Genomic DNA, 27,816 nt, shown 5'->3' on the forward strand with positions numbered 1-27,816 from the left:
TTTTTTTTCTCATTTACTTAGTGAGAGCTCTATATAATTTTGTATTCTTTTTAATTTAAAACAGTGTGGTATTCCTTTTCGACTAAAAATTTTTAATCCAATGCTTATTGCGTCTGAGATGTTCATCTGTGACTCTGCATAGAAGAATAAGTCTAGAAGATGTAAACAATATAGGTCTATAAAAGTCTGTTTTTAATAAAATCTATCCTCAGCCATAAAAGAAGCTCAAGCTTTGTGGAAATAATTGCACTGCATACTAGACATCAGGGAATTAACACCAGATCTTAACAAAGATGTTTTTCATTCATAATTATTCATAACATTAATGTGTGTCATGCTTTTCTCTTTCAATAAACTATAAATACAGACTAATTAATTTGAGGATCTACTAATAAATATCCCATTCTGTTGCAGATGTCTGGAGAGTCAGATTGTGCAGGACAGAGAGGAGGTTACACATTCATAAGTCACAGCCATGCCACACAAAGACATAATTTAAAAGGCAGAATGTCAAAACAATCCTCTTTTCCAATTATTAAAGCATTTAGAATTATGGTGGTGTTATGGTTCTTAATAACAACATCATATGCACAAAATGGATTCTTGGGTTATCTTTGAAAAAAAAATTCATGCTTTAAAGACGTCTATTTAATTTAAGTTAAAATAATTCAGGCAAATATAATCAGGAATTATAGGAATTAGGAAATAGATACAAGTAGTTAAGGGTTTTTGTTTATTTGTTTGCTTCTTTGTTTTTTTGTTTTTTTTTTTTTTACTTTCCTGCTCGTTTGTTTACTTCTGTTTTAAATGGAGCTAGCATCTTGCAAGAAATTTGAAAAAAAGACAAAATTTAAAGTGTCAGGAAACCATTTCAGTTCTGAAGCCCCATCAAAGAAAAAATGCTCTTACCTGCCATCCTCGATTAATACATGGAAAATGGATTAATACTAGGACAACACTCAGAATAATCTAGATGAGAGTGCATTTTGTACAGGAATAACTTAAACAATACTGAGTTTGAAAGCTCCCACAGACAACATAGTCAGTCCTTTCCTTTCCCTCTCTGTAAAATGGAGGAATCAGAAAAGCTGATGGTGACGCAGCACCTTGCAGCATAGTTGAATGACCCATTCTCTTTTTGACCCAGTGAATCCTATTTTACAATGTGAAATTGCATATATATGTCTGAATAAATAATCTAATTCAGACACAGATACATCCCACTTGGATTCTGATTGCACGTGCTAGGTGAGTGTCATCTAGATGGGCTTCTGATAGAATTTTTTTTTTAATCTTTCTTTCTCTTACTAATGTGGATCAAGATCAGTATTTCCAGATCCCAGTATTTCTTACGAAGTATGCTTACTCTTCCTGGAGGAGTTCCTTCCCTCCCCTAGGGTGCAGAGATGTTTCCAGTCTAAAGCATATTTCAAGCTCTGTTTTGGAGATATAAATGACAGTGGTTCTTCTATGTATTCTTTCTGCTCTTGTCACTCAAGTTAATGCTTTTACAGCCCAATAAACTTAAATAATATACCCCGCCTACAGACCACTTGCAAACTACAATTAACAGATAATAACTGCAGCCCATCCATAAGCTTTGTTTTTAATTAGGAGCTGACAAGGTAGGATATGTAATAAATGCCTACTACTCACTTTGATTCATAGAATTAAATTCAGAGCAAAATAGTTTCCAGTTTTAGAGTGAGAATATACTGCTCCCTTGCCTGCCAATCTCTACTTACATAATGGGTAGCCCTATCGTTTAGAAATGGGTTGCCACTACAGATTTATCCACTTTCTCTATGTCTCTACTGAAATCACTCTTTTTAATGTGGGTAATTACTGAATACTTTTAAGTTTTTATTAGCTGACTTAACAAATCTTTTCTAAATTATTGCTAATTAGTTGTTGTAAGTGACACAATGAGTACTTAATTAGCACTCCTTTCTGTATGTGTGTGTGTCCTTATTTGTGCATGTGTTTGCACACTTGAAGGAACTATTTTCTTTTTGACCCAACTTTAAAAAGGGTATCCTACTTATTCTTTTTAATCTTGAGGTTAAGCACAATGTGCTCAAACACATTGAGCTCAAAATGCTCTCTTCAGCATTTTGCAATCTTGATAGATCTTTCCAAGATGACAATCGACTGCAGTGCCAGAAGAATGGGTTAATAGTAAATTTCTTTGATGTTATACTGATGTTGTACATATAGCACAAGACTGCTTTAATTTGCAAATAAACCATCTGATTGCTAGGAAAGTTATCTTTTCATTCTCCTCTGAAAATGTTGAAGTTTTGTAACCATAGTAATACAACTGGTTGTAGGAATAGGTCACAATTAATTTCCAAGCTCAAATATAGTTTGCAAGAACTAACTTCTGTTTTTATGCTAGTTTTCAGCTGCTTTGAGGGTAGTGCCTTTGCTTTGTTGTTTCTAGTCTCTGACTAGGAAGCAATATGGGAATGGAAAATGCCTTGATTTATTGGTATTGAGCTTGGAGAAGATCATCAGGAAAACTGAACAAGAGAAGAGAAAAAAAAAAGATGAAGAAAGGGGATATACTGAGAAGCTGGATAAAAAAAAAGAAGAAAAATAGAAAATAAATATAAAATAATAGAAACAAAGGAAATACGAAATATCAACCTATCTAATATGGGACTCCAAAGTAATTTTAAAAAATCAAAAAAAAAGTCTCTAAATATAATATTCCAGAAGAATCCAGTAATATCTTTGGCAATTTAGAAACACATTTAGCTGAACTTTTATTCTGACCAGTGACTTCGAGCACAAGCCTACCCTACTACAATGGTTCCTGGAATTAGGTTGGTTTAAAATTTTCTGCTTACTCCAATTCTATTTTCTTAATAATCAGGCCAAGTGATTGATTATTAAACAATTGGTCTCATCCAGCCAATTCTGTAAGCTACATCACATTCAGCTCAGGCAATGCAGTTTCATCTAGATATAGGTCTCTTTACAAAACACGTCTGAACTCCTGCTACCTCTCTATTAAAAAAAAAAAAAAAAAAAAAAAAAAAAAAAAAAAGCTGTAAGGGAAAGTTTCGATTTACTTTTAATTTTAAAGAAATTGAACCAAGATATTATTACTATTCAGCAAGTGATTGCACTGAGGCTGGGGTGGTAGGTGTCTAAAAGGATGCAAGCATTCCAATGTAAAGTTTATACAGAGTTTATGATCTCAGTGGCTGGAAAAATCAAGCTATAAACTAAACTTCAAAATCTGTGAAACTCTCTTATCATTTTGAAACAACTGTTYAATGACAAATCTTTTACACAATTTCACAATGTTCTATTTTACAAATATTGCTGATTTTTAGAACTTACAAAAATTCAAAGTGTGTTAGTTTACCAAGCAGGTTGCATGTTTGATAATGTAATTTCTTTGCTAAGCAGATATAGGTGACAAAACTATCAAGGAAAAGAACATTTTTTAAGACTGTCATGCATTCTTAGATTGGCAATTGAATGTTTTTCAGCACTATTATTTTGCAGGGAGAAGTAATTTTAAAAAAAAACAATGAAGTCAAAATTAGTAAGAAAATAAACTGTGTAACATCTGTTTAAGAATGGACTGAAACAGTGAAACAGTTCATAAAAAGAGAATGTGAAAGTTTGGAAACAAATTATATTTAGTTCACACTAAAATTAACAGAAACATAAAATGATTACTGCATTAGTTACTGTTTCATTCTTTGATAACCAATTTTACAAAATTATAATACTCTTAATTGCTCARTTGTGATCCTAAAGCTATTGTCTCTTGAATCTGCACAGAAAATATTTTATGAGATGCAAATGAATCATATTTAAATCAGAATTTAATTTGCCAGCTGCTGGAGAAAAAAAAAAAAGTGATGTATTCAAATGAAATACTTTTCAAAAGTATTGGAGCTTAATCTGAATTCCCAGATTTTAATCTTTGCTAGAGTAAGATAGGCTCATTACTGTCAAAAGAGTTGCCTTAGAGACATACCAGACTAACTGAAAGCATGAAAAATTAAATTTGAAATGCGCTTATTAAGGATAAAGATGATAAACCCATTTCTGAAAGTGGAAAAAATATATGTATTCATTAAAATGGCAATCATTTCTTCTCACTATGAACTTCTTTCCTTAGGGAATCAAGAGCAAGTAACAACGATGTAAACTTGAGAAATATTTTCATTTCCCCCCTGCCACCCAGCGTCTTAACTTGATATAATCTTTACATGAAGTTTGATAAGTATGTACAGATAGAGTTTGTTTTGTTTTGTTTTGTTTTGTTTTGTTTTGTTTTTTTGTTTTTTGGTGTGGATATTTTTGACCCCAAAGAAATATGAAGGTCCAAAGAAGTTACGCTTGACAAAGATTTTTGCTGTGGTCCATTGTGAAGATTTTCATGAGCACTCTGCATCTACTACACTTAAAAACTATGGAAAGAGCAAGTATAGAGTTCAGTCTTTGAGTACTATTATCCTTCTCCTAAGAATAAACTTGTATTAGTATGTATTAATATGTGACAGGTAGATTGAGAATAAGATGAGACAACTTTTGAATTGCTGCATTTGGAAATAAAAGGAAAAAAATTAAGAACAAGGGAATATATAGTATGTAGAACATGAAGGTACCTTCAGGACCAGTGCTTTCACTGCTTCTGCCTTATTCCTATGAAAGAATGTAAATAGTATTTACATCTCTAAAGCTTGACTCTTTGTACATTTTAGCTGTTGCTACTTGTGCGTAATGACATGAGTCTTTGATTCATGAACAGTAACATTTAATTTTGAGGGGCTTAACATGCACAGAAAATATCTAGCTCCACTTATCACAGTTCTTTAACTGTGTGGAAGCAGAGGGGGAAGAGGCAAACACACCAAACACGCTGCAAAACCACGTGACTGCAATGGTTTACCAATACAGATTGGAGAAACAAGAGTATGAAAGGCAAATTCTACCTGTGGGCAGATATCAACTACAGTATATAAGATTAAAAAAAAAAAAAAAAAAAAACAAGTTATCAAGTATATGCTACGATGAGCTGCCTCTGATTGGGGCACTTCAGGTCAATAAGATTAGATAAGTACATACACGGAAAAAACACTATGCAGCAGTGAACTAACAGCAACGACCCAGAAACATGCAGGATGACTTAAGAAATAGGAAGTTTGTGCAATAGGCCTTCAAAAGAAATAACCAGAGCCATATAAAAGGACAACCATTTCTTGTTGCTCAGCATCTGAGAAGCAGTTCCACTTGCTTTATCTTTGCCTCTCAGATGGAACAGGTCCAACTCCTGCCTTTGCATCTGTTGAATCAAAGCAAACAAAAATAAACCTGGACCAGAAGAAAGAGTAAAAATAAGGGAGTAAAACCAGTAGGTAAGAAGTATTGCTGTAGAGGAGGATGTAAGTGGCTATAAGGATGCTTCAGTCATAGTGGAGTGCAGTTAAGAAGTCAATGTCTAAAATCTGCAAATCCCATATAGAGAGAGTTTTAGTTCTCCTAGAACTAATAGTTGAGGAATATCTATAATCAATTTACTATAATTCTCTTTTGAAAGGCTTACTTAGGATTTTTTTCCTTGTTATGAATGCTTCAGGAGTTCAAAATCAAGTATGTAAAATGCAAATCCAAGGCAGCAATCATGTGTACAACATGTCTTACTTTCAAAACAAAGCTGTCCCAACAATGTCAGTTAATTATCTCAAATTCTGTGTTCTGAGCAAGCTAGTGGTGAATGCAACGGTAAATGAATAGAATCTGTCTGTCTTATGACGGAGAGGCAGGCTTCTTCTGAATTAGAGTATTCTTTAAATGTTTTATAAAGGATGTATTAATCTTATTATGAATGTATATTTTTTTCTTTTCCACTTGACAGGGAGAAAAACCCTTAGGAAATGAAACATCTCAGTTACAGAAATATCTGGATCAATACAAATTTTGCAAATATACCTTGGTAACAACATAAGTATTTGGTCAAACTGCATTTATCTATTTATTTATTTATTTATTTATTTATTTATTTATTTATTTATTTATTTATTTATTTTAATATGTCATACTGGATTTGGAAAAGAAAAAATAGAAATAGATCATTCATCTATTCATCTCATTAAATCTTCTATCAATTAGAGAAAGCGAAGCAAGATTTAGTCATTAGATTTACCAGCTGAATGTGATTGGCTCAATTAACATCAGCTCTCATTTCTTGAAGTAAGAAACAGCATAGCTAAGAGTAATGTGTGAAAACGTCTGGCATGCTAGCAAAAAATGAGACATCAACAAATTACCTAAAGTTAAACAGCCAAATTACTGTATATGTAATTTAATGAAAAATGTGAAAGTTGTTGGATTTTAATAGAAAATGTGGAGATTAAATGTCTAGGTATATACCTGTAAAAATGAAATCTTAAGATTTTCTCTCTTTATAATAGAAGATATTCAATCTATGCTGTATGGTTTCCTTTGCCTATACTGGAAGTTGAAATTCAAACAGATGATTGCCAGGGGCTTTCTCACTCTCTTTGAGGAAGGTTTACATGTAAGAGAAAATTGCTTAGGAATAAAATTTGTTTATTAAGTGGTATGATGACAGAAGTCACTGTCTTTTGTATGCTATTCATTTTTAATAGTAGATTGAAGTTCAGGAAGATGTGAACCTCCTGTCTTTACTTAATTCAAGTTTGAGTCAAATGCTTTTCTTTTTCACTCTAATTAGTCCCTGTTTCCTAAATCCAAAATCAAAGACAACTACCATAAAAATCAAAATGAAGTCCCTTTCCCAAGATTTCAGACTGTTCAAAGAAGTAGCGATAGTTCTGGGGACAGTAATTGCAGCTGAGGCTACAGCAGGTGACTAAATGAAAGAAAAATAACCTTCAAGGATATTTAAAGCAGAAGACCTGAATGACTTCTGTGACCAACAGAAATTTCTGAGAGGAYCTCTGAAGAAGGAAATGTAGAGTACAGCATGTAGCTTGGACCTTGAAATGCCAACCTACTCATTTTCAAAGGTTGCAGGGGAGAACCCTTTACTGAAATATTACCAGTGAATTATTTTCCAGASATCCAAGCATGTATGTTTTTCTTCCATGATGCAAAAATGTCTGTTTACTGAGACTATATCCTGAGGTGAACAAAAGCTTTGAAAAATAGTTAAATCATTAATTTCGATTTATATTTTAGAAACCCCCCAAATATTTAATGAAAAGCCTTTTATTTGAAAGTTTGACATATCCATTTAAATTTTTACCTTTTTGTGTATAGGTATGGTTTATTGTTTAAGTAATTTTTGAGCCCCTTGTGTCCTTCAGAAGCAAAAGTCATATCAATAAAGTATTTTTTAAAGCAAATTTGAACAATAATTAAAAGGTAGTTAATATTTCCAGAAATCCAAACAAAGTATTTGCTACTTCTGAGGAATACTTTGGCAGGTAGTGGATTGCCTTGTGGGTTAGAAAAATGGGGAATTGCTCTTGGGCAGCTTTGCAAAACTTGAAACTTGRTCTAACTAATTTTATGACAATATTTAAATTAATTTAAAATTATCATAATCAATTGAGTATTTTTATATGTTGAAAATATCCACTTTATTCTTCAAAGAAATCACTTTTTCCAATGGTACTGCAGTACTACCACTATTTTAGTAATATCTACAAAGCATTGTTTATGTAATATTCCCTTTGGAATTTCTTTAATGAAGTAGATTGAGGAAGCAAAGTAAAGAGGTTAATGATCTGACCTGTATAGAYAGCTGCATCCCACAGCATCCTCTAGAAATGGCAAGCTAATTACGCTGATAGCAACTGTCTTTCCTTAGTTCCTCTGGTGTGTTGTTTTTTTTTTCCCTCCCTTTTAAGTCACAATCTGTTTTATGATTTAGGCAGTTTAGGACTCTCTTTTTTATATATGCTTATAAAAATCAACTAGAACAAGGAATTTATCAAAATTCTTGGTGATTAATAATTTTGGCAGAAGGGTACCAGCACCATCAAGTGATACCGAGAGGTGAAATGAATAGCAATAAAAAGGGGAATATGAATCACGTTTCAGGGGTCTGCCTCTTCATTTCTTTTGTCTTCTGGAGTGAGAAGGAGTTTTTGTTGCTTTAGAATTCATACAAGRCTTTGAGAGATTTGGAAATGAAGGCTATGGACTTTCTTATTTTTGAGAGTGAGAAGGCTAATCAAGTTTCCTTGGGGCAAGAATAGTACTTGCCCAACTTTCTAAAGGGTCTTTCCATCTAACCTGAGGCTAGAAATGAAAGAGGAAGACAGAAGAAGTAAAGCCTGAAAGAAGTGTTATGAAAGCAGTTGGGAGACCTTTATCTGTCTTCTGAATGAATCTTAATTTGTTACTGTGTCAGATGGTGGCTTGTTATTTACTACTTGGATGATTGCCTGCATATGAGATTTCATTTTTCCCTGAAACATATTTTCTTTTTGGCTTCAGCTATGGCTGCTCAGCTTTCCATTGATGTGACTTCCACAGAGGRGTCCATGTCAATGTAGAAAGCAGTACAGTAGTATTCAATATCACACGTTTATTGAAAGATGCCACTTTTCTGGAATATTGTGTCTTTGAATAAGGCCATGAATGACAGGCCACTTTGACTCAAAAGTGAGTTTACATATATTACCATACAAAGAATTAGYTAAATTTATCTACCACATTTAAAAGAGGAAATCACATCACTCCTTCTCTTACAGCATAATCTACCTTGCACAGATGTTTTACTCTCATCTGACTGCAGGATTCATTTTTCTAATTGAGAAGGACATTAACCCAGGGAGACCAAAAAAAAAAAAAAAAAAAAAAAAAGTAGTACTTCTCTGTTAGGTTAGTGGTGAGGTCATCTAAGTGACAGAGAAAGCATAAGGACCTGAGAAAGCCAGACAGGCAAGAGCAGATGATGAGAACAAGGAATGAATAAGAAGCTTGTGTTACACAGTAGATACTGAGTCAAGCTTACAGCCGTAGAGGTTAGTAGTGGTATCTAGGGATGATGGCATGCATTAACATCAACAAAAAAGCTGATATAGGAGAAAAACAAAAGAACAAAAGCCAGAAAGCCAGAAAGGAAGAGGAAAAACTCTCCCCAGTTGGGAAGAGCAGTGAGAGGATCCCTAAATTGGCATTTGGAGTTCTCTGGAGAGGTTCTCTCCAATGCAGCTGGTGGCAAAGAGGATCTCTTACCTTGTTTTCCCTTGCTACTGTATGCTTGTCACTGGGACCTGTTCCCATTCATGGTGTTATTAATGCYGAATGGGGTGTGAGAACTAGATGCAGATGTGGAACATGGTTGTTAAAACTGTGCATATATAAATTATGAGAGAATATTTTTATTTGAATTTTTAAAAGTCTGTCATCTACTGTTTGGTACACAGTGCTTTGTTTCTCTGTCATAAAATATTTTTTTTCAAAGTGAGATAAGAAAATGGGAAGAATGAGGAATGATTCTTTTTCTCCGGTGTTTGCGGCTTCCCATGAAAGCTTTCTGTGGTGCACTTTAGGAGCCTGCAGATGCAAAGCTATAGGAGCAGTATGAGAGCAAGAACATGAGAAGAGTAAAGGAGGAATAATGCCACAGAAGCTCTGGAAACACCACCTCAATAGCTTAGGTAAAGGTTACCAGGTTGCAAATAGGAAACCCATGGCCTTACTGTGCACTAAGGTGTATAAAGCACTGTGCAACATTTGTTAGTTATTTTCTGTGTGAATTCACTATACCATATACTGCATCTTATTTTCTGTTTGTGTAGGAGTATTTGTTTATTTCAACATGCCAAAATACATGCTTTTTGGCTGRTTTACTCTTAATAAGCAATTGGTAGTTTTTTTTGATGTTTTCAAACATGAGTTTGAATATTATTTTTAAAATTAAGGGAAGTTGCTCTATGCCATAAAATGTGCATATATCACTACCCTATTTGCTCATATTTACACATATGGGGAGGCCAGAAATGATTTTGTTACAACATAGTAAAATATGAGTGTCCCAGCCTTTACTTAAAGTCAGCTTATTTTGTTAGAATAAAAGGAAAAACAACAAAACAGCCAGAAAAATAGGAGGTTTTCCTCCATCCTAGTAAGAATTGACGATCAGGGCAGACCTCACTTAGTTATAGACATTCTTTGCCATTTACTGACAGGAAGAAAACACATGGGTGCAGTCAGTGGCATCTACTTGGTAAGGAAAAATGACATGCAGGTAGTAATAAAACGTTATTCTGAATTCTCTAGTGCCTTATGTATTTATTATTGAGTTCCTGTGCTTTAAGGAGAGTGTTCAGTCTACCTTAGACATGAAAGAGTTTAGTCTACATAGGTTTCCCATATGATAAAYTTACATCTCTACTCTCAGTAACTCCTTGAAAGAAGTCACTCYATACCATTCTTGTGCAGTTGAGCATCCTGACCTTGATACTGAGGTTTAGTTATCTAAAGGAGATGTTAATAAATCTTCAGTGGTACGGCTACCTGAACTGCAAAATGATACAAAACAGACAAAATCATTACTGCTCTTGTATGCAATACTGCTAGATAAATTGGTGAAATGATTTACAGACTCTGTGAATAATTTCTGTATTCAATCAGAGAGTATTTTGAGCTGTTCTAAATGCTGAATTTATAGCTTTGGATAGCATAGGAGATTTTACAATAATGTTGTCATGTACACTTTTTTCTTTTTTTTAACTTCTGCTGATTTCAATAAATTTTAAGCTTGTGCAGCTTGTGCTAAAAAGCCTGTGTATCAGGATTTTTTTTTTTTCTAAAATATTTTTTTCTCCATGTGTATTCAGTGTCATTTCTACTTGATGAGATAGAGGACCAAGCCATGGTATAAGCACCAGGCTTAGTATTATTAGAATATTTCAATAATCTTTGAGTTAGTAAGATATTTATCTCTCKTTCAAATTTTTCAATCATATACAAGTATTTTATTGCCCTTTGCTTAAGACATTCTCAGTCACTTTCTTTACACTGCGCTTTAGCTTGCCAAAGCAAGTCACGGCAAGACTTGAGACTTCCCATGATGTCACTGGTATTTGATTGTAGCTTCTGCATATTTTGCTCCCATAGGCTAAAGAGAGCATCAATATTTAGTTATTGAAACTTGTTTGGCCAGTAAGTGGAATTTAGTTGAAAGCAAAACTTTTACTTTTGATATATATAAAAAAAAGTTGCTTGACTACCTAACATTACTGAATCACTACACAATAATGAATTGATTTTTTTCCCCAGGGGTATTAGATTTGTTTTGGGTTAATTACTGAATACTGAAACACAACAGGGTGTGTGTTCAGGGGTGGACATGGGAAGGGGAGAATTGATTTTGTTCCACATTACAATGAAAACAACATTATTGGTATATGCCAGTGGTTGTTTTCTGTTATGTAGCTTCCTTATTTCTGCTATAAAAAAATATTAAAGCAAAGCAAGCAGATAGAAAACAAAGGTCTAGGTTTTGGAATAATGAAGTATCTTCAGTTTCTTCACAATTGTGTATGCTACTTCTTGTTTGTACTGCTTAAATTTTCTGAGATTGAATGCATGGATTTTTTGACAGCTACCTTTTATCGTGTCTTATTTTCTTTCACTGAGACAACAATGAGACCAAATTACTTTTTTTCTTCTTCTAAGGTAAACAAAACCCTGATATTTTCCTGCCTATTTAGATTTGTTCTGCTTACTGCAAAGCAGTTCCATATGCTTTAAATTTCTCAACTGTGGTCCCCTTTTTCAGCCAAAAACTGAATCTTTCTCCAGAGGATCTTTCTTTTTGGCATGTCTTTCATTCCCTAAGCAATTTCTTCCTAAGTTGTTAGAATCKCTGCAAAAATCTGTAGATCAAGGCTCAGGTGCTCCTGTCCTAATCAATGTCAATCATTCAGGAGGTGGTATCTGAAGGACGGCTGTCCATAATAGATTAATCATAAGAAACATCTGCCTATGTGTCTCTCAGGCCCCTACTTTACATTTCCATTAAGATAATTCTGCCTGTTTTTTTGGTTAACCTGCAACAAAAACTAGTTCACAATTCTCAGTGTTTTTCCATCTGGATTTTTCACAAGGCCATTATCAATTTGGAAACTCACAGCATGAGCAAAAAGAAGTTTTKCTCATGGGTTTCACTCAAAAATGCAACAGTAATGAGTTCTTTTAGTTTGATTGGAGAGGAAACCAAGCTCCAGAAAGGGTGAGTGTGGAGTCCACAGCATAATTCCTGGTAAATGGTGGAGCAGGAGTACTCTGCCTGCTCTGGAAGTGACGCTCCCTGGACACTGCTCATCAGTTTCTGAAGCATTTTTTTTTAACATAATTTGTGTCAACCTGTTAGGAGAACATTCTGTAGCAAAACTTTTTTTCCCCAGTATCATTTTAGATTAGCTGTTGCTTCTCTTGAGAAAACTATATGCAGAATATCCTGCCTTTATCAGAGAAGTTATTTCATAGGAACAGACACATGGGAGAATGCTTCTTCTCCCTGTTAAAATTAATTGAAGATTTCTATTAAATTTCAGGAAGTGAAAAGCTCATGTAAACTGCAAATGATCAAAATGGACACTTTTAGCCTTATTGCCCTGGCACTGTGTTGTCATCTAAATAATGAAATATAATAATTATAAAGACAAATCATCAGTAGAAGCTTTTATTAGGTAGTTTGACATTGCTATGGGAACTGTAGACGATTGTTAAAGTAACAATGAATGCCCCAGAAAAGGCACATATGAACTAGTGTATATGAAAATACCTTTGAGATACTTCAAGCAGCAAGATCATACAGCTATAGCATTTGTATGAAACGATGAATGTTAATCAGGTACTAATGCGTGTCTACTAAATGCATGCATTGTGTGGTATTTGAACGGGTGAGGAAGGTCTGGATACTGTCTTWTGAGTATCTTGCATTTTCATGGTATACAAAAGCTATGTGTTGTTACTATGTTCAGGGTCAAGTGGATTTGTGATAACGATGGTTGGAAGCTCCATCATCTAGTGCAAATGCTACCTGTGCTATCCCTTCTACCATCTCATTGAGACCTGATCTTATTTTAAATTTAATCACTCCTGTGTAGGTGATAAGTTGTTTTGCCAAGTAGCTCAGTGCTGCCAGAGGAGAATTAGTACATTTGTGGCCTGCATGTATGCACATTCAGAGGGTACAGCTTGTTCTTGTCTTCTTCATGGTTTATTCTGTGACCTCTTTCAGGGACTGCAAATGCAATTTATTCTCCTTTATTCATATCATGAATCACGATTAGAAGTTCCCTGAGCTCAGCATGTGAACAGTAACTAGTTTCAACTGGCCTTGCACAGTCTAAACAAGATGAAAGGATAGGGCCATGAAGCTTTTCAACTTTGTCCTCAGATCCCTTTATATTTCTGAGTTAAAAAAATCCATCCCATCATCACTTCCAGTGGGGAAATACATTTCCACAGATTCTATGCATTTCAAGTGATAAGATGAAACTTTCACAACAGTAGTTAAACAGCTCTTCAACCCTAAATCATCACATTGTAAAGAAATCTAGTACATCATCTCCAATATTCTTGTCATCAGGATATTTTCTAACCCCCTGGGCTACCACTCCATAATCAACATTGTCTCATAGGAAGAATGGAGCATTAAAATTCAATGAGAAGGGAAAATGATATTTTAATGTCATTTCACACTAGGTTCAAAATATGTAACTTGCTTGCTTTCCCTCAGGTGTGTAGTAATAACAGCCAGTCTGCCTAGTTCCTATATTCAGCTACTTGTATTTGCAACATCCATAACATCTACTTGCTCAGATATATTGCAACATCAGCAYCTGTACATACGGTGAGGACAAATATCCACAGAGCTAAACCACCATACCAGGAGTATGACATAGCAGGCTCAGCAGGCACAGTACTTAATAATGGCATATGTAGGACACTAGCACCAAAAATTATTGTACAATGGTGCAAATCTTGTGAATAACTGCCAAAGCTAGTGCTTAGAACAGCTGTAAAATTCATTTTTAAATTTATTTATTTTAAGTAAGCAGTAGCAAAAGGTATACAGGAGATCAGATATGCGGATGTCTGACAATGATGTGACTCTTTTATTTGAAAATGCTTCTTTTCATCAGGACTATTAATCTGCAAACCTTTTTCCTCAACTCTGTCGTTTGGAATTAATCTAGGTCTTATAACCTCAAATTGTGAATTTATATGACTTGAGCACCTGAGGCCTTGCTACCTTAGTCTGAGTTATAGCTGTCCTATCTGTAGGATCAGGTGAAATGCAAATTATAGTCTGGCCCAGAATTTAGAGAAAATTCTGAATGACTTTGTACATTATACCATGATGGTGACTCATCAGTTGCAGTCTGTCTCACTGCTAGTTTCTTTTTATATATATATTTACTTTTCCATCAGTGCTATTCTGTTTGCAGCATTGTAATACTTATGAAACTGCATGGTTCATATGTATATATTTGAACATTGCTATATATTTTTTAAGCTGGATCAGTACTATGTGCAGTCAGTCTCTGTGCAGTAATAGCACAAATAAAACTGGTAAAACTAAATAAAAAGTAATAATTTTAATGATTATTTTTCAAAATTAACATAGCTTTTAAGAGTGGTAAGAAGGACATTCCATTGGAACCTTGGTTCAACTTTATACATGGCTTTTAAGTTATTATCTGTACTAAATGTGTAGCACTAGCTAAATAAAAACAAGTGTTAAATAATAAAAAAAATGAAAAGAGATATTGTAGACTACTTCAATATCCTATATAGGAAAGTTATATAGGAAAGAAGATATATATATATATATATATATATATATAGGAAGATGTATATGTAGATATCTGCTTCTCCTAATGAAGTTTAATATTAAAGCACATTAAAGGTTTTCCTACAAAATATTTTCCAGCTTTATTCTCCATGAACAGATTTTCAAAATTTATTTACAAACCACTTTTAAAATTAAAATGGCATAAATCCTACACATAGAAGATACTTCATACCAACTTATTTATTTTATTTATTACTGTTTTTGTCTTGAGGCTCCATGACTTTGGACAATATGTCCAATATATCTTAAATCATTCAGATACTTTACAGCTCTTGTGCTAAGAAGTTAGCAGTTCCAGAGTTGCTAATGTGKGTATGTGCATGTGTTTCTCTGGAATCCAGTGCAAGGTCAGCTCTGTTCAAATCGGTGTTTTGTGGTTTGGATTTTTGCAGTCCCCTTCACCTGTCTTTTCTGTGATACTGTCTTGCCTTTTTAGTCCACATTTTCCTAGGAATAGGTGCTGTCTGGAGTTTTCTTGTTTGTTTGTTTTCCTTCATGAAGAAAGCCATACTGCTGTCGTGGTTTATTAATGGCAGTGAAGAGTGTGTTTGAGTTCGTTAAACACTSTGCACAAGTGTCTTAAAAAACTTATTTTCCTCCCTTAAAAGATTTACAACTTTAGGTATCAACTAGATTGTGASGTGGTTTTGCCAATCTCCTGCTAAACTGCATTACAGTTTTAAGTCTTTTTGTAAGCAGAAGTATTGTGCACCATGTGCATTTCCCCAACCAGACTTAATATTATTTTGAAACCAGAGGAGAAGGTTGATTTCTCGACTCTTCTCAAMTGCAGAAACACTACTGTGAGACTTACTTATAGCAGACAACTAGCATATTAAAGAAAGAACTCTTTTGTCATTTTTTTTCTAAATAAGATGACAGATTTAGCAATGGAATGATGAGTTTAAATGTAACATCATCTCATTACAGTCAGATAAATTGTGCATGTTAATTATGAAGGAGAGAATTGCATAGTAGACTTTGCTTTAAGTTATTATCAGTTCTGAAACTCTGTTGTTGGAAACTAAACCAWCTTGTCCTTTGGTATTACATGGTAAATTCTCTTCCTGCTTGTTTAATTGTGCCTGAGTTTGTGCTTGGTATCTGGTGCAAGTTTYAGAAATCACACAGGTCTTCTGCTGATGATCACTGTCCTATTCACTCTAATATGGACTGCTTCCAAAGCAAATGCAGGCATGCCAGCTTCTAATAACACTTTCTACAAATATTCAGATGAAAAGGGTCATTTGTTTTTCATAGAAAATGAATACAAAGGAAAAGAAGCATAGAAGCACATTTGTTTTGAAATACTTGTTGTTAAAAGAAAAGCTTTAGTCCTCTTGTGTCTTTTGTAATGTAAATTATTACCTAATAAATATGGCTTGAGAATATGATGAAAACACAAATGATTACCAGACAAAATTATATTGCTTGATCTTTAAATATTACAAGGAATTGGTAGAATAAATGATTTACACTTTTCCTTTATCTATTAGTTTGGGATTATAGTTGCATCACTTATTATTTTATTTGAAGATATTAAGCTCAAAAGATACAGAAATCATAATCCTGATTTTATTTTCCTGTCAGCTGATGCTGAACTGTTGTCCTCCAAAACTGCAGCAAAATTAGGCTCACTAACACTATCAGAAAACAGCTGATACTAATGGAAAAAAGTCTGATTCTAGAAGTCTTTGGAATGGACTGCTAGAAGATTTTGTTGTGAATGTTAAAGTCATCAAAAATGACATGATTTTATTTTGATGCAAATGACAGCAGACAAAGGCAATCTTCAGTTTTTCATAAAATCATGATACACATGGTAAAATCCACTCTATTCYTGATCGTAATTTTATTCTAGCCCTCTGACACTTGGATAACATCCTCTACCTTTTCTGTCCTTTCAGTGGTCCATATTCTACTTAATTCCATATTCTACATAATGCAATTCAAAACATTTACATAAATTAAAGAACATCTTTGGATTGCAATAATTAAACTCATATAATAAGAAACCCGGGAGAAAATTATTTTCATAGCTACAGATACATTTGGGATACATGATCAGCAGGTCATACACTGCAACACCATCATTAAACTCCAGTGCAAGCACATGATTTTAATTTTCTTAGTGGTGTGGAAACTTAGTTTTGTGTTGACACAGAGAGCAACACGCCAATGCATGACTGGTAATGATACTTATTCCCTTGTTAGGCAAATAAAAATGACAAGCTAAGTCAAGCACTGCACTGAACTAAAATGCATTTAAAAACAGTCACTTAGTAAATGATAAAAAGCTATTTTAATTTAACAATCACCTATTGAAAGACTTTAATTAGATCTGAGCAAAGGGTAATTGAAGCAAGCCTTGAGAAATAAATTAATCATTTAATAAGCCTCATCACTGTTTTAAAATTATTGAAACCAATATCAACTATAGGATTTTATCCCTTGGGCGAGTAATGAGTAATGCAGTCGATGAAACTGCATGGGTGTAAAACCCATGTGACAGTTAAAAGTAAATTAGATTTATTTTTGCTATATTTTATTTTATGTATTCTGTTCCTCCTTTCTCCATTCGTGAATAATATATCCCCATATAGGGATTAGGCATACCAACTCAAATTTTTCATTTAAAAATATTCACTTTTCTGAATAAACATTTATCAAGGGATATGGGGTTAGCTAATAGTATTTCACCTTAATGCACACACATACATCCACATGCACATTAGTTCTGAAAAATAAGAGGTGTCTGTCCTGGGACTAGACTGCTCCTAACTTCCCGTTGGCAAGCTGGAGGGTAAACCTGCCTTAACGAACAACAGATAATAAATAGTTCTTCCCTCTATATGAAATGTAGACAGAGTTCTATAACAGAACTATGTTTTTTCCCCCTTGAAGATGGGAAACACAGACTAAAATCTATGTGAAGTCTTTTATATAAGATCTGGAAGGTGTCTGTAGTTTGAAAACCCAATAATGCTGGAACGGCTAACACAAGCATGGATGAGAATCTAAGGCACAAAACCATCAAAGACATTTCCATAAGGATGGAAATACTATTTGGAGCTATCCACTTACAAACTTTGCTCAAGGGTTTGAATTCATATGAGAACCTCCCTTTTTATTYATTGGTGTCCAAATGTTTTCATATAAAAATACATTTTTACTACTCCTCAATTACCACCTAAAAACATTGTAGAAGTCAAAAGAATGCATTATGGAGTCACAAGTAGGCCATCTTTATATGTCTGTTTCTACATGAGAGAATTATATTGGGTCTCTGAAAGATATCTGATTGTATTTTGTAATGAATACTCATTAAAAAAAAAGTAAAAAACAAACAAAAAAAAAACCCCAAAAAACAGAAGGTGATTGATTCCACATGTACCCAGAGTATTTCTAAATTCTATTTATAAGAATTTCTTTGACGGATTGCATAAAAGAAATAAGTTTGGATGTTGGGAAAGATGAGGTTTAACCTAAGGAGAGCATAGGAAGATCAGCTATTTTTAAGATACAGTTGTATCCTAGAGGAAATAGAGTGACAGCATAATTTAGCACCTGTGAATCTTCGCCCAAAACTTCCATGTTCRTCGCCACTCTCTGTGCAGGTGGTTGTTTTGATGTGCTAATTTTTATAGCTGCTAAGCAGTTCTGAGACACTGATCTTAAGTTACTGCATGAGAGTGCGGTGAGATGTGCACAYAGCCATGAGGAACCACTGAATGAAGTACTCTTAGGGCTAAGATATTTGATTTCAGTTCAGACTAATGATCTAAAATAAAGATTACAGTCTTGTTTTCAGGYACCTGAACCTTTTTTTAAAGGCACAATTGTGCCTGCCTATAAAGCTAAAGGAAGTTGTCAAATGATGTAGATTTCAGACGGTAATTCATATTTTGCTTTTCATTCTTCTACAGATAGTAACTTCATCCTTGCAAATGCTCAGGTTGCAAAGGGATTCCCAATAGTTTACTGCTCAGATGGCTTCTGTGAGCTTGCTGGATTTGCACGAACTGAAGTCATGCARAAGAGCTGCAGTTGTAAATTTTTACTTGGTGCTGAAACAAACGAGCAGATGATTCTTCAGATTGAGAAGTCATTGGAGGAAAAGGTAGAATTCAAAGGAGAAATCATGTTCTATAAGAAGAATGGTAAGTTTTTCTTTCTTTCTTTTCCTTTTAGTTTGAAAGTATGAAACAATCTATATAAAATACCACATGCGTGTAATGATTTTGTATGTCTGTAATAAGATCTACAGGAATACATTTGAGTAAGGACACACTGTTGCAATACACATTGTGATTCTGTTTGTATTTGTCTTAGTGATTTTATGCAATTGAAGTGAATTTTGTGTAAAAAGTTACAAAGCCACACAGAAAAGAAATCCAGAGTCCTAAATTGCATTATGAAACAATTTTCTGCGTTCAGTGTGACACTGTATCTAATTCTTGTAGTGGTGAAGTCCTGACTCTTATGGCTAACTTCCCAATTTAGAAATTAACTCAAGATAAAAACCGGGTAGGTAACGTTTTCAGCCCCTTCATTAAAATGTTCAGAACTGACTGGTCTAAACGACTCATTCTGCTTAGCCTCTAGCTATAAACACAATAGTCATACTTTTCAAAAATGGGTTAGTACTCTAAATCAAATATGCAGTGTCACATGAAAATTTTCTGAGCATTAAGCAACTTCATAGACATTAGTAAGCTTTGGGTCATCCTCTGAAAGCTCTAGTTCTTAAGGTAGGGCATTTACAAGTCTAGGAAAAGAGAAAGCAAACAGTGGAAGAAGTTCCCCATGGTGCACCCTCTTCAGTTGGTCATTTATATCAGGCTCCTCAGTCTACATAATAGGTGTTTTTACTGCAGGTTTCTTGGAGTCTTTGAAGTGTGTCACCCATCAGAGATGACACTAATTGTGAGATACAAATAGGATTGTAACTTGCCCAATGCTATTAGAGCCTTCCCATGCTTAATGATCTATAGGTGTCTGTAAAAAATGACTTCTATTTAAATGCACAATTTCTAGATGTGTGTTTGGACTATGTATTTTCCTTGCAAATCTTATTTACTTCTTTGCCGGTGAAATATTTTCCTCTCTAATGTTGTTACTATTCTATTAAGCACCTTCAAAAATTSTTTCCTAATAGCAACAGGAATGCACTGTCAAAAAAATAGGCAGTCTTTTAGAAAATTCGGGGAAGATAGCCCTTCTTTCTCTAATATAAAAGAGAGAAAGAGTGAATAGTTGTCACTCTCACGACTGCTATTTTTCATAATATGAATTTTGGAGTTATTTGAAAGTGCTCTTGAATACTTCTTCCTCTTRGTCTCTTAGCATTTTAAGAAGACTCCAATAACTTCTTGAGGAAGGTTATCCGAAGAAAGTAATTTCAGGTTTTTAAATCCTACATGAGCATGGGGAAAAATATCTTAACCCTGAAACATAAGGTCTGCTTTTCCCTAGTGTTGCAGAGTGCTGATTAGACACAATGAGAAAGAGATTTCAAAGTATGCAAACGTAAGAAATAAAGCTACTATACTCATTTCACTGTCTTGGTCCAAACGGATAAATTGTGCTTCCTTTGTGCTATGAAGGGGTGCTTCAGAACAGTTACAGGTATGAGCAATGCAGGCACAAAAAAATTGAAGGCCRATTTCCTTATCAGTGAAGCAGCTGGAATCATAGAGAAATAGGTAATGGGGAATTTTTTAGGATAAAAGAATTCCTACAATCCATCCTACTTACATCCTTGTGTATAATCTGAATCAAAGCCATTCCAAGACATTTTCTTTGTATGAATAAATTTCCTTACTATTATGTTTTCCATTTTCATGTATTTTGTACAACTGAGAAGAAGAAATGAATAAGTATTAAAATAACAAGAGACTATTCTTGAATAAAAGCAAAATTTATCTTATTTTTTCAACAGAGTTGCATAGTACAGACTGAATTTGATAAATCATTCATCGATTTTAGCAGGGTTTTTTCTGGAAAAAAATTTGAATTTATGATACAGTTAAACTTATTCAACACTGTCAAAAAAAAAAAAAAAAGTCTGTCACAGACAAATGTTTTAAAAGCATTTTAAGGCAAAAGAACTTTCAGAATAACTGCCCCAAAATGATTGTATTGATTCCTCTGATTGTAACAGGGGACCTTGAAGCTCCTCTGATATTGAAAGTAATTGTGAGTTGGACTGGTGCCAAAATAAATGCCAAGAACATAGACAGGAGAATAGTGATTAGCAARATAGAGTAAAATTTCAGTGTTCTGTTCTCACTTCAAGATGCCTGTGTAACTGGGTAMCTGGCTTTAATCCTCTATTCAGAGTTATAAGCTTGCTCTGTAGGCTTAATTGCGAGACTAAATGAACATCRGGACATACAATCACAAAATGTAAAGACTCCTTAGGCAAAAGGTCCCRGTGGAAAAAACTAGGAGCAGGTACTGTAGAAGTGGTTACAACCTAAGGCTGATATTACAAGAACACTTCAGGGACTGTTTTAGATCAGGAGAATTTAAAGTGATAATTTTTTTTTWAAATCCTTCTTAATACTGCTTTGCAGAAACTCAAACAAATTTTGATATCTTTAAAACAGCCTAACAGTTCTGATTTTATGCCAGGAAAAGTTATTCATTCTGTAATGTTTAAACAAAAATGCTCTAGTAGGTTTGAGTTCTCCAGCCCTGACATGCTCTCTTTGCCAACTTGATATGCTATCTACAGAGCAGTGTCAGGGATACTTCTGAGCTGACAAGAGTAGATTGCTACTGCTGGTTGAAAACATCTACAACAAATTTAGTTGTTGATGATGATCATGTAAATGCAGAATAACCTTGCTGAATTCAAATGTTTGGGGATATATCAGCAGAGCTGAGAAGAGAACCCACTCTCTGGATTTTGTTTCTAGAGTGATTTGAAAGCAGATGAGTTCTATGCTAAAGAACTACRTAGAGAAATTCCCTTTCTTTTCTTTCTCCCTGCCAAAACACTAAAGAAACTGATTGTCTGCAAGAACATGAAGTTAAAAAGTTCTTCAAGAGTCCCAAAACTAAAACACTAACAAGCAGCAGACTTGTGTATTTTTCTTTTTTTTGCAGACGGTCTATGAGGATATGACAATAAGAAAGATAATCAATGCAAAGTAAGCTCTCCATTCGCAATTGCTGGGAAGGTTGTGTCTTGATTGCTTCCAGAAATCATCATTCCCTATGTCTCAAATCAGTTTATAGCCTTTAAAAGGGGTCTGTTCTCACAACCATGCTCCTGGAATCTGCAATAGCCCTCAACCTTCCTTTAATTAAAAGCAATTACGCCTTTTAGTATGCATCTACAACTTGTATGAAACACTGCATCAWCAGTGGTGGCCACTGGTGACTAATAGGCTTCTGGGGAGCTTCAGTGTGATGTCCACTTAAATTTCAAGAATCAGTGTGAAAAAAAAAGATTCTACCTGACCCTTCCCAATAGTGTTGGAGAATACATATTTTAATAATTCTTTACTGTTATCTGAAAGAGGGCTCAGAAACAAGACACTTTGTTAGGTTAGTGGAATATAAATGGAGAAGGAATCAAAGTCAAAGTCTCTCACAGAGTCACTGCATGCCTGCACTTACGGTTAAAAGACCATTAAAAAGTATAGGATATAACACAGTTAGATGAACTTCAGCAACAACCAGAGGGAAAAAAAATAAGCCTCAAGACTGAGAGATAATCTGTAATCAGCCTCAGCCTATAGGTGTGCAGCTCAATAATATGGCTTCAGGATAGCATAGGCTCCAATACAGCAAGCAAAACTTTTTTTTTTTTGTATTAAGGTGTTAAGAAATGGGTTTAWTTTTCTTTAAAGAAACTTAAGTTTTGTTAAAGCTCTTATTTTTTTGCAAAATATATTTTGCTTTTTACAGGAATGGTCTTACAGGGTTTTTTTTCCCTCAAGATGTTTCAAGATGTGCTTYTAATTATTGTCTGAAATTTGAAGTATTTCACTAAAATCCTGTAATATTTTGGAACATCAGTGCTACAGTAGTAATTCATGTAAGATATATAGTATCTCTTTTTTTATAAAATGACTCACCAGTTTGCACAGTATCCCGAAATACACAATGTCTGTGGGAAATGTAAGCTTAGCAGTTAGTAAGGAGACATTTAGTAGTTTTCTAATTGATAAACATCAGAATTTTCTATATGAAACACTAATTTCCTATGGATATTGACTAACTTACATAGAGAAAGTGTATTGACAAGCAGGAGAGTCCATAGCAATGTGACCTTACTGCTCTTCCACCCCTGTTTCACCTTAGAAATACAGCCTATAAATAAAACCATTAAAAAGGCTTTGTGGTTGTTTTGCTCATGTTATCTAAGTACAGTATAAAATCGAGGAGTGGAGGGAATGGTGGTAATGGTGGTAAAATGTCCTGTTAGCAATGTGATCAGAACTACCCGTGATCTTTTAATGTAATTTAATGAGACCTTGACAAAATTGTTGCTTGCTAACTGAGTTGATGCTTTGCTCCCATGGCACTGATGGTGACATCAGCTAATAGCTTCTTTCAATAGCGGAATGATTTATTAAAAGCATAAGTACTGAGAAAAGACGTGTTCCACTGGAAGCAGAGAGATAAGCAGATAAATCCGTATGCAAGCTTCCTACTGTTTATTGCACTGTAACACAGGGATAGCCCTTCATTGTTTACAGATGTTGCAGAGCAGCGTTTCCACATAGGCAACGTGGGCTTACAGCTGCACTTAATATGAATAACCATTCACTAGTAATGCTGTGTAAATGACATATATCATTACTGTTTAATTATATAGATTTTATATATGCGTTTTAAGAGGTACAGCTACACTGTATTGTGGTGTTATAGTTTTACAAAGTCAGACCAGCAACTCTTCAAATTTTCTCATGAATTTAGAGGTTACTCACTGAGGTTGCTGAGAGGCTATGTTTTATTTTTATGAAGATTTTCGGTTAGGCTTCAGGTAAAACCTGACTTTTGTCCCTATGTTTTACCACTCGTTAGGCTGCTCTTTGTTTAAAAAGCAAAAGGAGAAATTATCATTTCTTCCSGTTATCACATCTCTCCGTTCTGCTGACAATTTCATTAGCTTGTCGCTGATCCTCAAATCCTTTTACTGAATTATGCCCTAGACTCTGCCTAATTGCTTTTTCCCATGCTGACAATTGTGATGAATTTGTGAAGTAGCTCTGTGTTTTTTGAAAGAGCAGCATGAYACTCATATCAGCACTGTCTATTGCAACCTCTTACTGTTTTGGCTTAGGGAAAGCAGTGCAATTTTAGAGAGTGGCTGAGTAGCGAAAAGGTTAAAACCTACTACTTTCCAGCTGATGGGGTTACTATAATTCTTTTCAATGAGCAGGCTCAAAGCCTCTTTACAGCATGTGCTCACATGGATTCAAATGGTGAACTGGGGAGATTAATCCTCTCTACAGCCTTATGTAACTCCTCAGAGTATGTTTCAAAATCYTCCTGTACAAAAGCATAACCAGACAGGATGGTGATATCAAGTCCAAATCTGTGGCATGACTTCTTCTCATTATCTAATAGAAAAAGTAATAGAAAACAAAAAAATGACTTTATAAAGGGAGCTTTTCAACATGAATGTCAGCAGAGTCTCTTATTCTTTCAAGGAAAAATTGCCCGAAACATTGTGAATGAGGCTGTAGTATTAGCAAATCCTCCCAACTCTGGGACATTTTCCATTCTGAAGACTGTGGACTCTCCATTTCCAGGTGCTGTCACTCTGCTAACATTGACACTGGAATCACAATCATTAGAATATTTTGAAGGAATTTATTACAGTTATGTTCTTATCAGTTGTCATTGAAAAGGCAAACATTTTCTTTGCAGGTGGAGTGGCCTGTTTTGGCATTGATTTTTTTTTCACTTACAGGAAACAAAAAATTCTGTGTCCTCTTTGAAACTTGTTTTTAAAGAGAATAAAGTAATGAGTTCAAAAACAAAATAGTATYATTTGAAAATATGGTTGTATCCTGGTGAATATGAGCTATATCTCTCCTGATGTCAAAAATTGCAGTTTTACTAGTTTGGCAGATTACTGGAAGAAAAGGAGAAAGATGTGAAGTGTGTGTATGTGTGTGTACACATTTTTTTTTTGTATGTATGTATAGTCATGTATGACATGTATGAGTCATGTACGTGACTCATAAACATGTACACAAATGTATGTGAGAGAGTACCTTGATTTAAGCAAATGTGTTGCTTTCCTCCCCGCCCCCCCCAAGCATTAAAGTACATCCCTCAGTACATAAAAAAATTCATATTTACTACTATGGTTACATATATTTTTTGAGTTAGGAGCTCTTAAAATCCAAAAAGAGGGACCATGAGTTGTAAGCGCAGTTCTAGACTGCAAAAATAGAGTAATCAAAGGAAAGCAGACATTGTTTATTTTGAGATCATGTAGACTGCTAAGGAAGGATTGGGTCTGACTTACTCTGAAACAATTCATAGAAAGATGAAGAATTTGGGTACACTAAGTGATTTATAGATATATATGTATATAATAGTTATTAGATGAGGAGACTATAATATTTTAGGACAAGTTCTRTTACTTTAACTAGAGATACTGGATATTTAATTATAAATAAGCCATCATAATTACTACTTTCCTTGGAGCCAGCTGACAAATAATGAACACYGTGTAATGTTATGACTGGAACACAGTAATGATTTTTTGGGTGGCAGGGAGGAGTAAGTTGCAAACTATGAGTATTAAAGATTTTGTCCTTAAGACTTTCTGCGTATAAACAGAATATATTTCATTGACTTCACATCATTTTTATATAAATGGTGTTTAAATATCCTATGTATTTTGCTAATTGCTATAAATATAACTTGATTACATCCGGCAGGTTGTTATCTCCTAAAATAGAGAGTTTTCTAATCTGAAGGGAAATAGGAAAAGGAAATTAGAGCAGAGAAAAAATAAGTAGTGCACATAAGGATAATGAAAGCATGTCACATGGCTTTAACAGGCGTTGCTTAGCTTCCCTGGTTTTGCTCAATGAAAATTAGAGGATTTTCAAACTAGAAGTTTCATTAAGGAAAAGATATTAGAGTTGTAAAAGAAGAGCCAAGAAAGATGGGGGAGAAATACTGAAATATAGAGGCATTGGAGTCCATAAGTTAATTTATATAAAATGTATACTGCAGACTCTATTAGCTGCTGCATGCAAATTAAACATTACGGTTAGATTAAAGTTGGGAAGTCATATGCTCAAACTATGAACTGAGGCAGACTGTGTCGAGATAAACTTAAATGTAGATTTTGATGGGGTAGGTTAAGCCTYTACCTGTTTAATAGAGGAATTTTGTAATAGAGTATTTTGCAAAACTCAACTGTACTGAGGTGTGTCTGCTCTCAGGAAATCATCCTTGACATCTTTCTCTCCCTCTCCGCATTGTGTCATTTAGATGGGTAATATGATGCATTGAGCCATTCTGAACCACCTGGCAGCACAGGGAACAGGGCATAGGTTGAAGCAGGGCGCTAAAGAAGAGTGGGGGTGCCTAGGCAGGACATTTTTTGCTTCCTCTAATGGGAGGTGGCGATTTTGTATAAAAGAAGGGCCCACAATATATGATCGGGCAATTACATATCATATAAGAAATCGTAATGTTGATTCTTTTTGCAATGCATTCCTATAGCCAAAGCATTGCATTCTGTTTGGCTGCCTCACATCAGATACCTTTAATTATTTCTTTGTTGACACTCTGAAAGCATGCTGGTTTTAACACAGTCAGTATGCACAATCTAATAAATAAAGAACTTTGAGACTTTCTGAATGTTTATTCTACAAACCTACAGAACAACAGTAATTCATAATTTCAAGATTTATACCAGAGCAGTAATGATAACTTGTAGAGAGACAGATGCAGAGATATTTTTAATGGAATCTTCTGAGTCACTACATAGCTCCACATAGTTAACTTAGTTACCTATTTATTCTTATTGAAACATAATTTTTACCTTGTTCTTAAGTTATCTCATTTATTACCTCCCYCCTATCAAGTTCTTGGAATACTTCTGGCTTTTGGAATGGGTTTACAGAGTCTTTTGAAACTTGTGAAGCAAGCAATTTGAAGGATAAAACAAGATCTATCTATATATATATATATGTAAAGCTTGTGGGAATCTGTTCTTGAATCTTTTACACCACTACTGTGAAAATATTAGAACAGACATCATTGACCATATATGTCAGTTAACAAACATATCCTATTCATGAATATCCTTGTTTTCTCAACATTGGCACTAGGATACCTAGGCGGTCACCTGCAGTAGCAGAATGTAAAGAAAAATTGATATATATCTATTTTAATATATGCATGTGACTTCTGCAAAGATGATGGAGAAGGTAGTTATTTGCTTAAAGAAATAAAATCTTTTATTATCTGTGCTAATAGACTATTGTTAAAGTTTTGGAACTTAATAAAGAGAAAGTACTCTAGCTGTGGCTGTGTTTTTACTTTCAGACCCATTCCCTTTCAGTTTTGTTATGAAGGATTTTTTMATGTATATTTTTCTTTTTTGCACTTTGTTTTTTTTTCAATAACAATTCAAAAACACAAAATATTCAGCCAAAATGTTATCAGTGACATTGGAAATATTCTGATAATTTATCAAAGGAGCCAGTTTAGTCTCTCCAAGTGAAGTMTTTTCAAAGCCTAACCTGACAGTTTTGCTATCCAGAGTTTCCACATTAGAAAAGGGAAGAAAAATAGTCTAAAACTTCTCCGGTGATATCAGGTATCCAGCAACAGCTCTATTTTGCTAATAACCAYGTATCCGACTGCAGATATTTTGATAATAACAGATAACTCTAGAAATGAAAGAAGTTGGTTCTTATGCTGAAGATTCAAAATTGACTCTGCTGGCAAGTTATTGCCACTACCCATCTAGCAATATTTTT

The 27,816-nt window shown here is 34.3% G+C and overlaps 1 protein-coding gene across 1 annotated transcript in view; it reads left to right on the forward strand.

Moving 5' to 3' along the window:
* Nucleotides 1–27,816, forward strand: part of KCNH8 (potassium voltage-gated channel subfamily H member 8) — a 161,328-nt gene that overhangs the window by 37,680 nt on the left and 95,832 nt on the right. Inside the window, exon 2 of the mRNA XM_026050813.1 lies at nt 18,766–18,999. Coding sequence (XP_025906598.1) covers nt 18,766–18,999 — 234 coding nt within the window. The remainder of the gene's footprint in view (nt 1–18,765; nt 19,000–27,816) is intronic.

Source organism: Nothoprocta perdicaria, unplaced genomic scaffold (genome assembly GCF_003342845.1).
Source record: "Nothoprocta perdicaria isolate Ctin4 unplaced genomic scaffold, notPer1 scaffold_70, whole genome shotgun sequence".
Taxonomy (NCBI): Eukaryota; Metazoa; Chordata; class Aves; order Tinamiformes; family Tinamidae; genus Nothoprocta; species Nothoprocta perdicaria.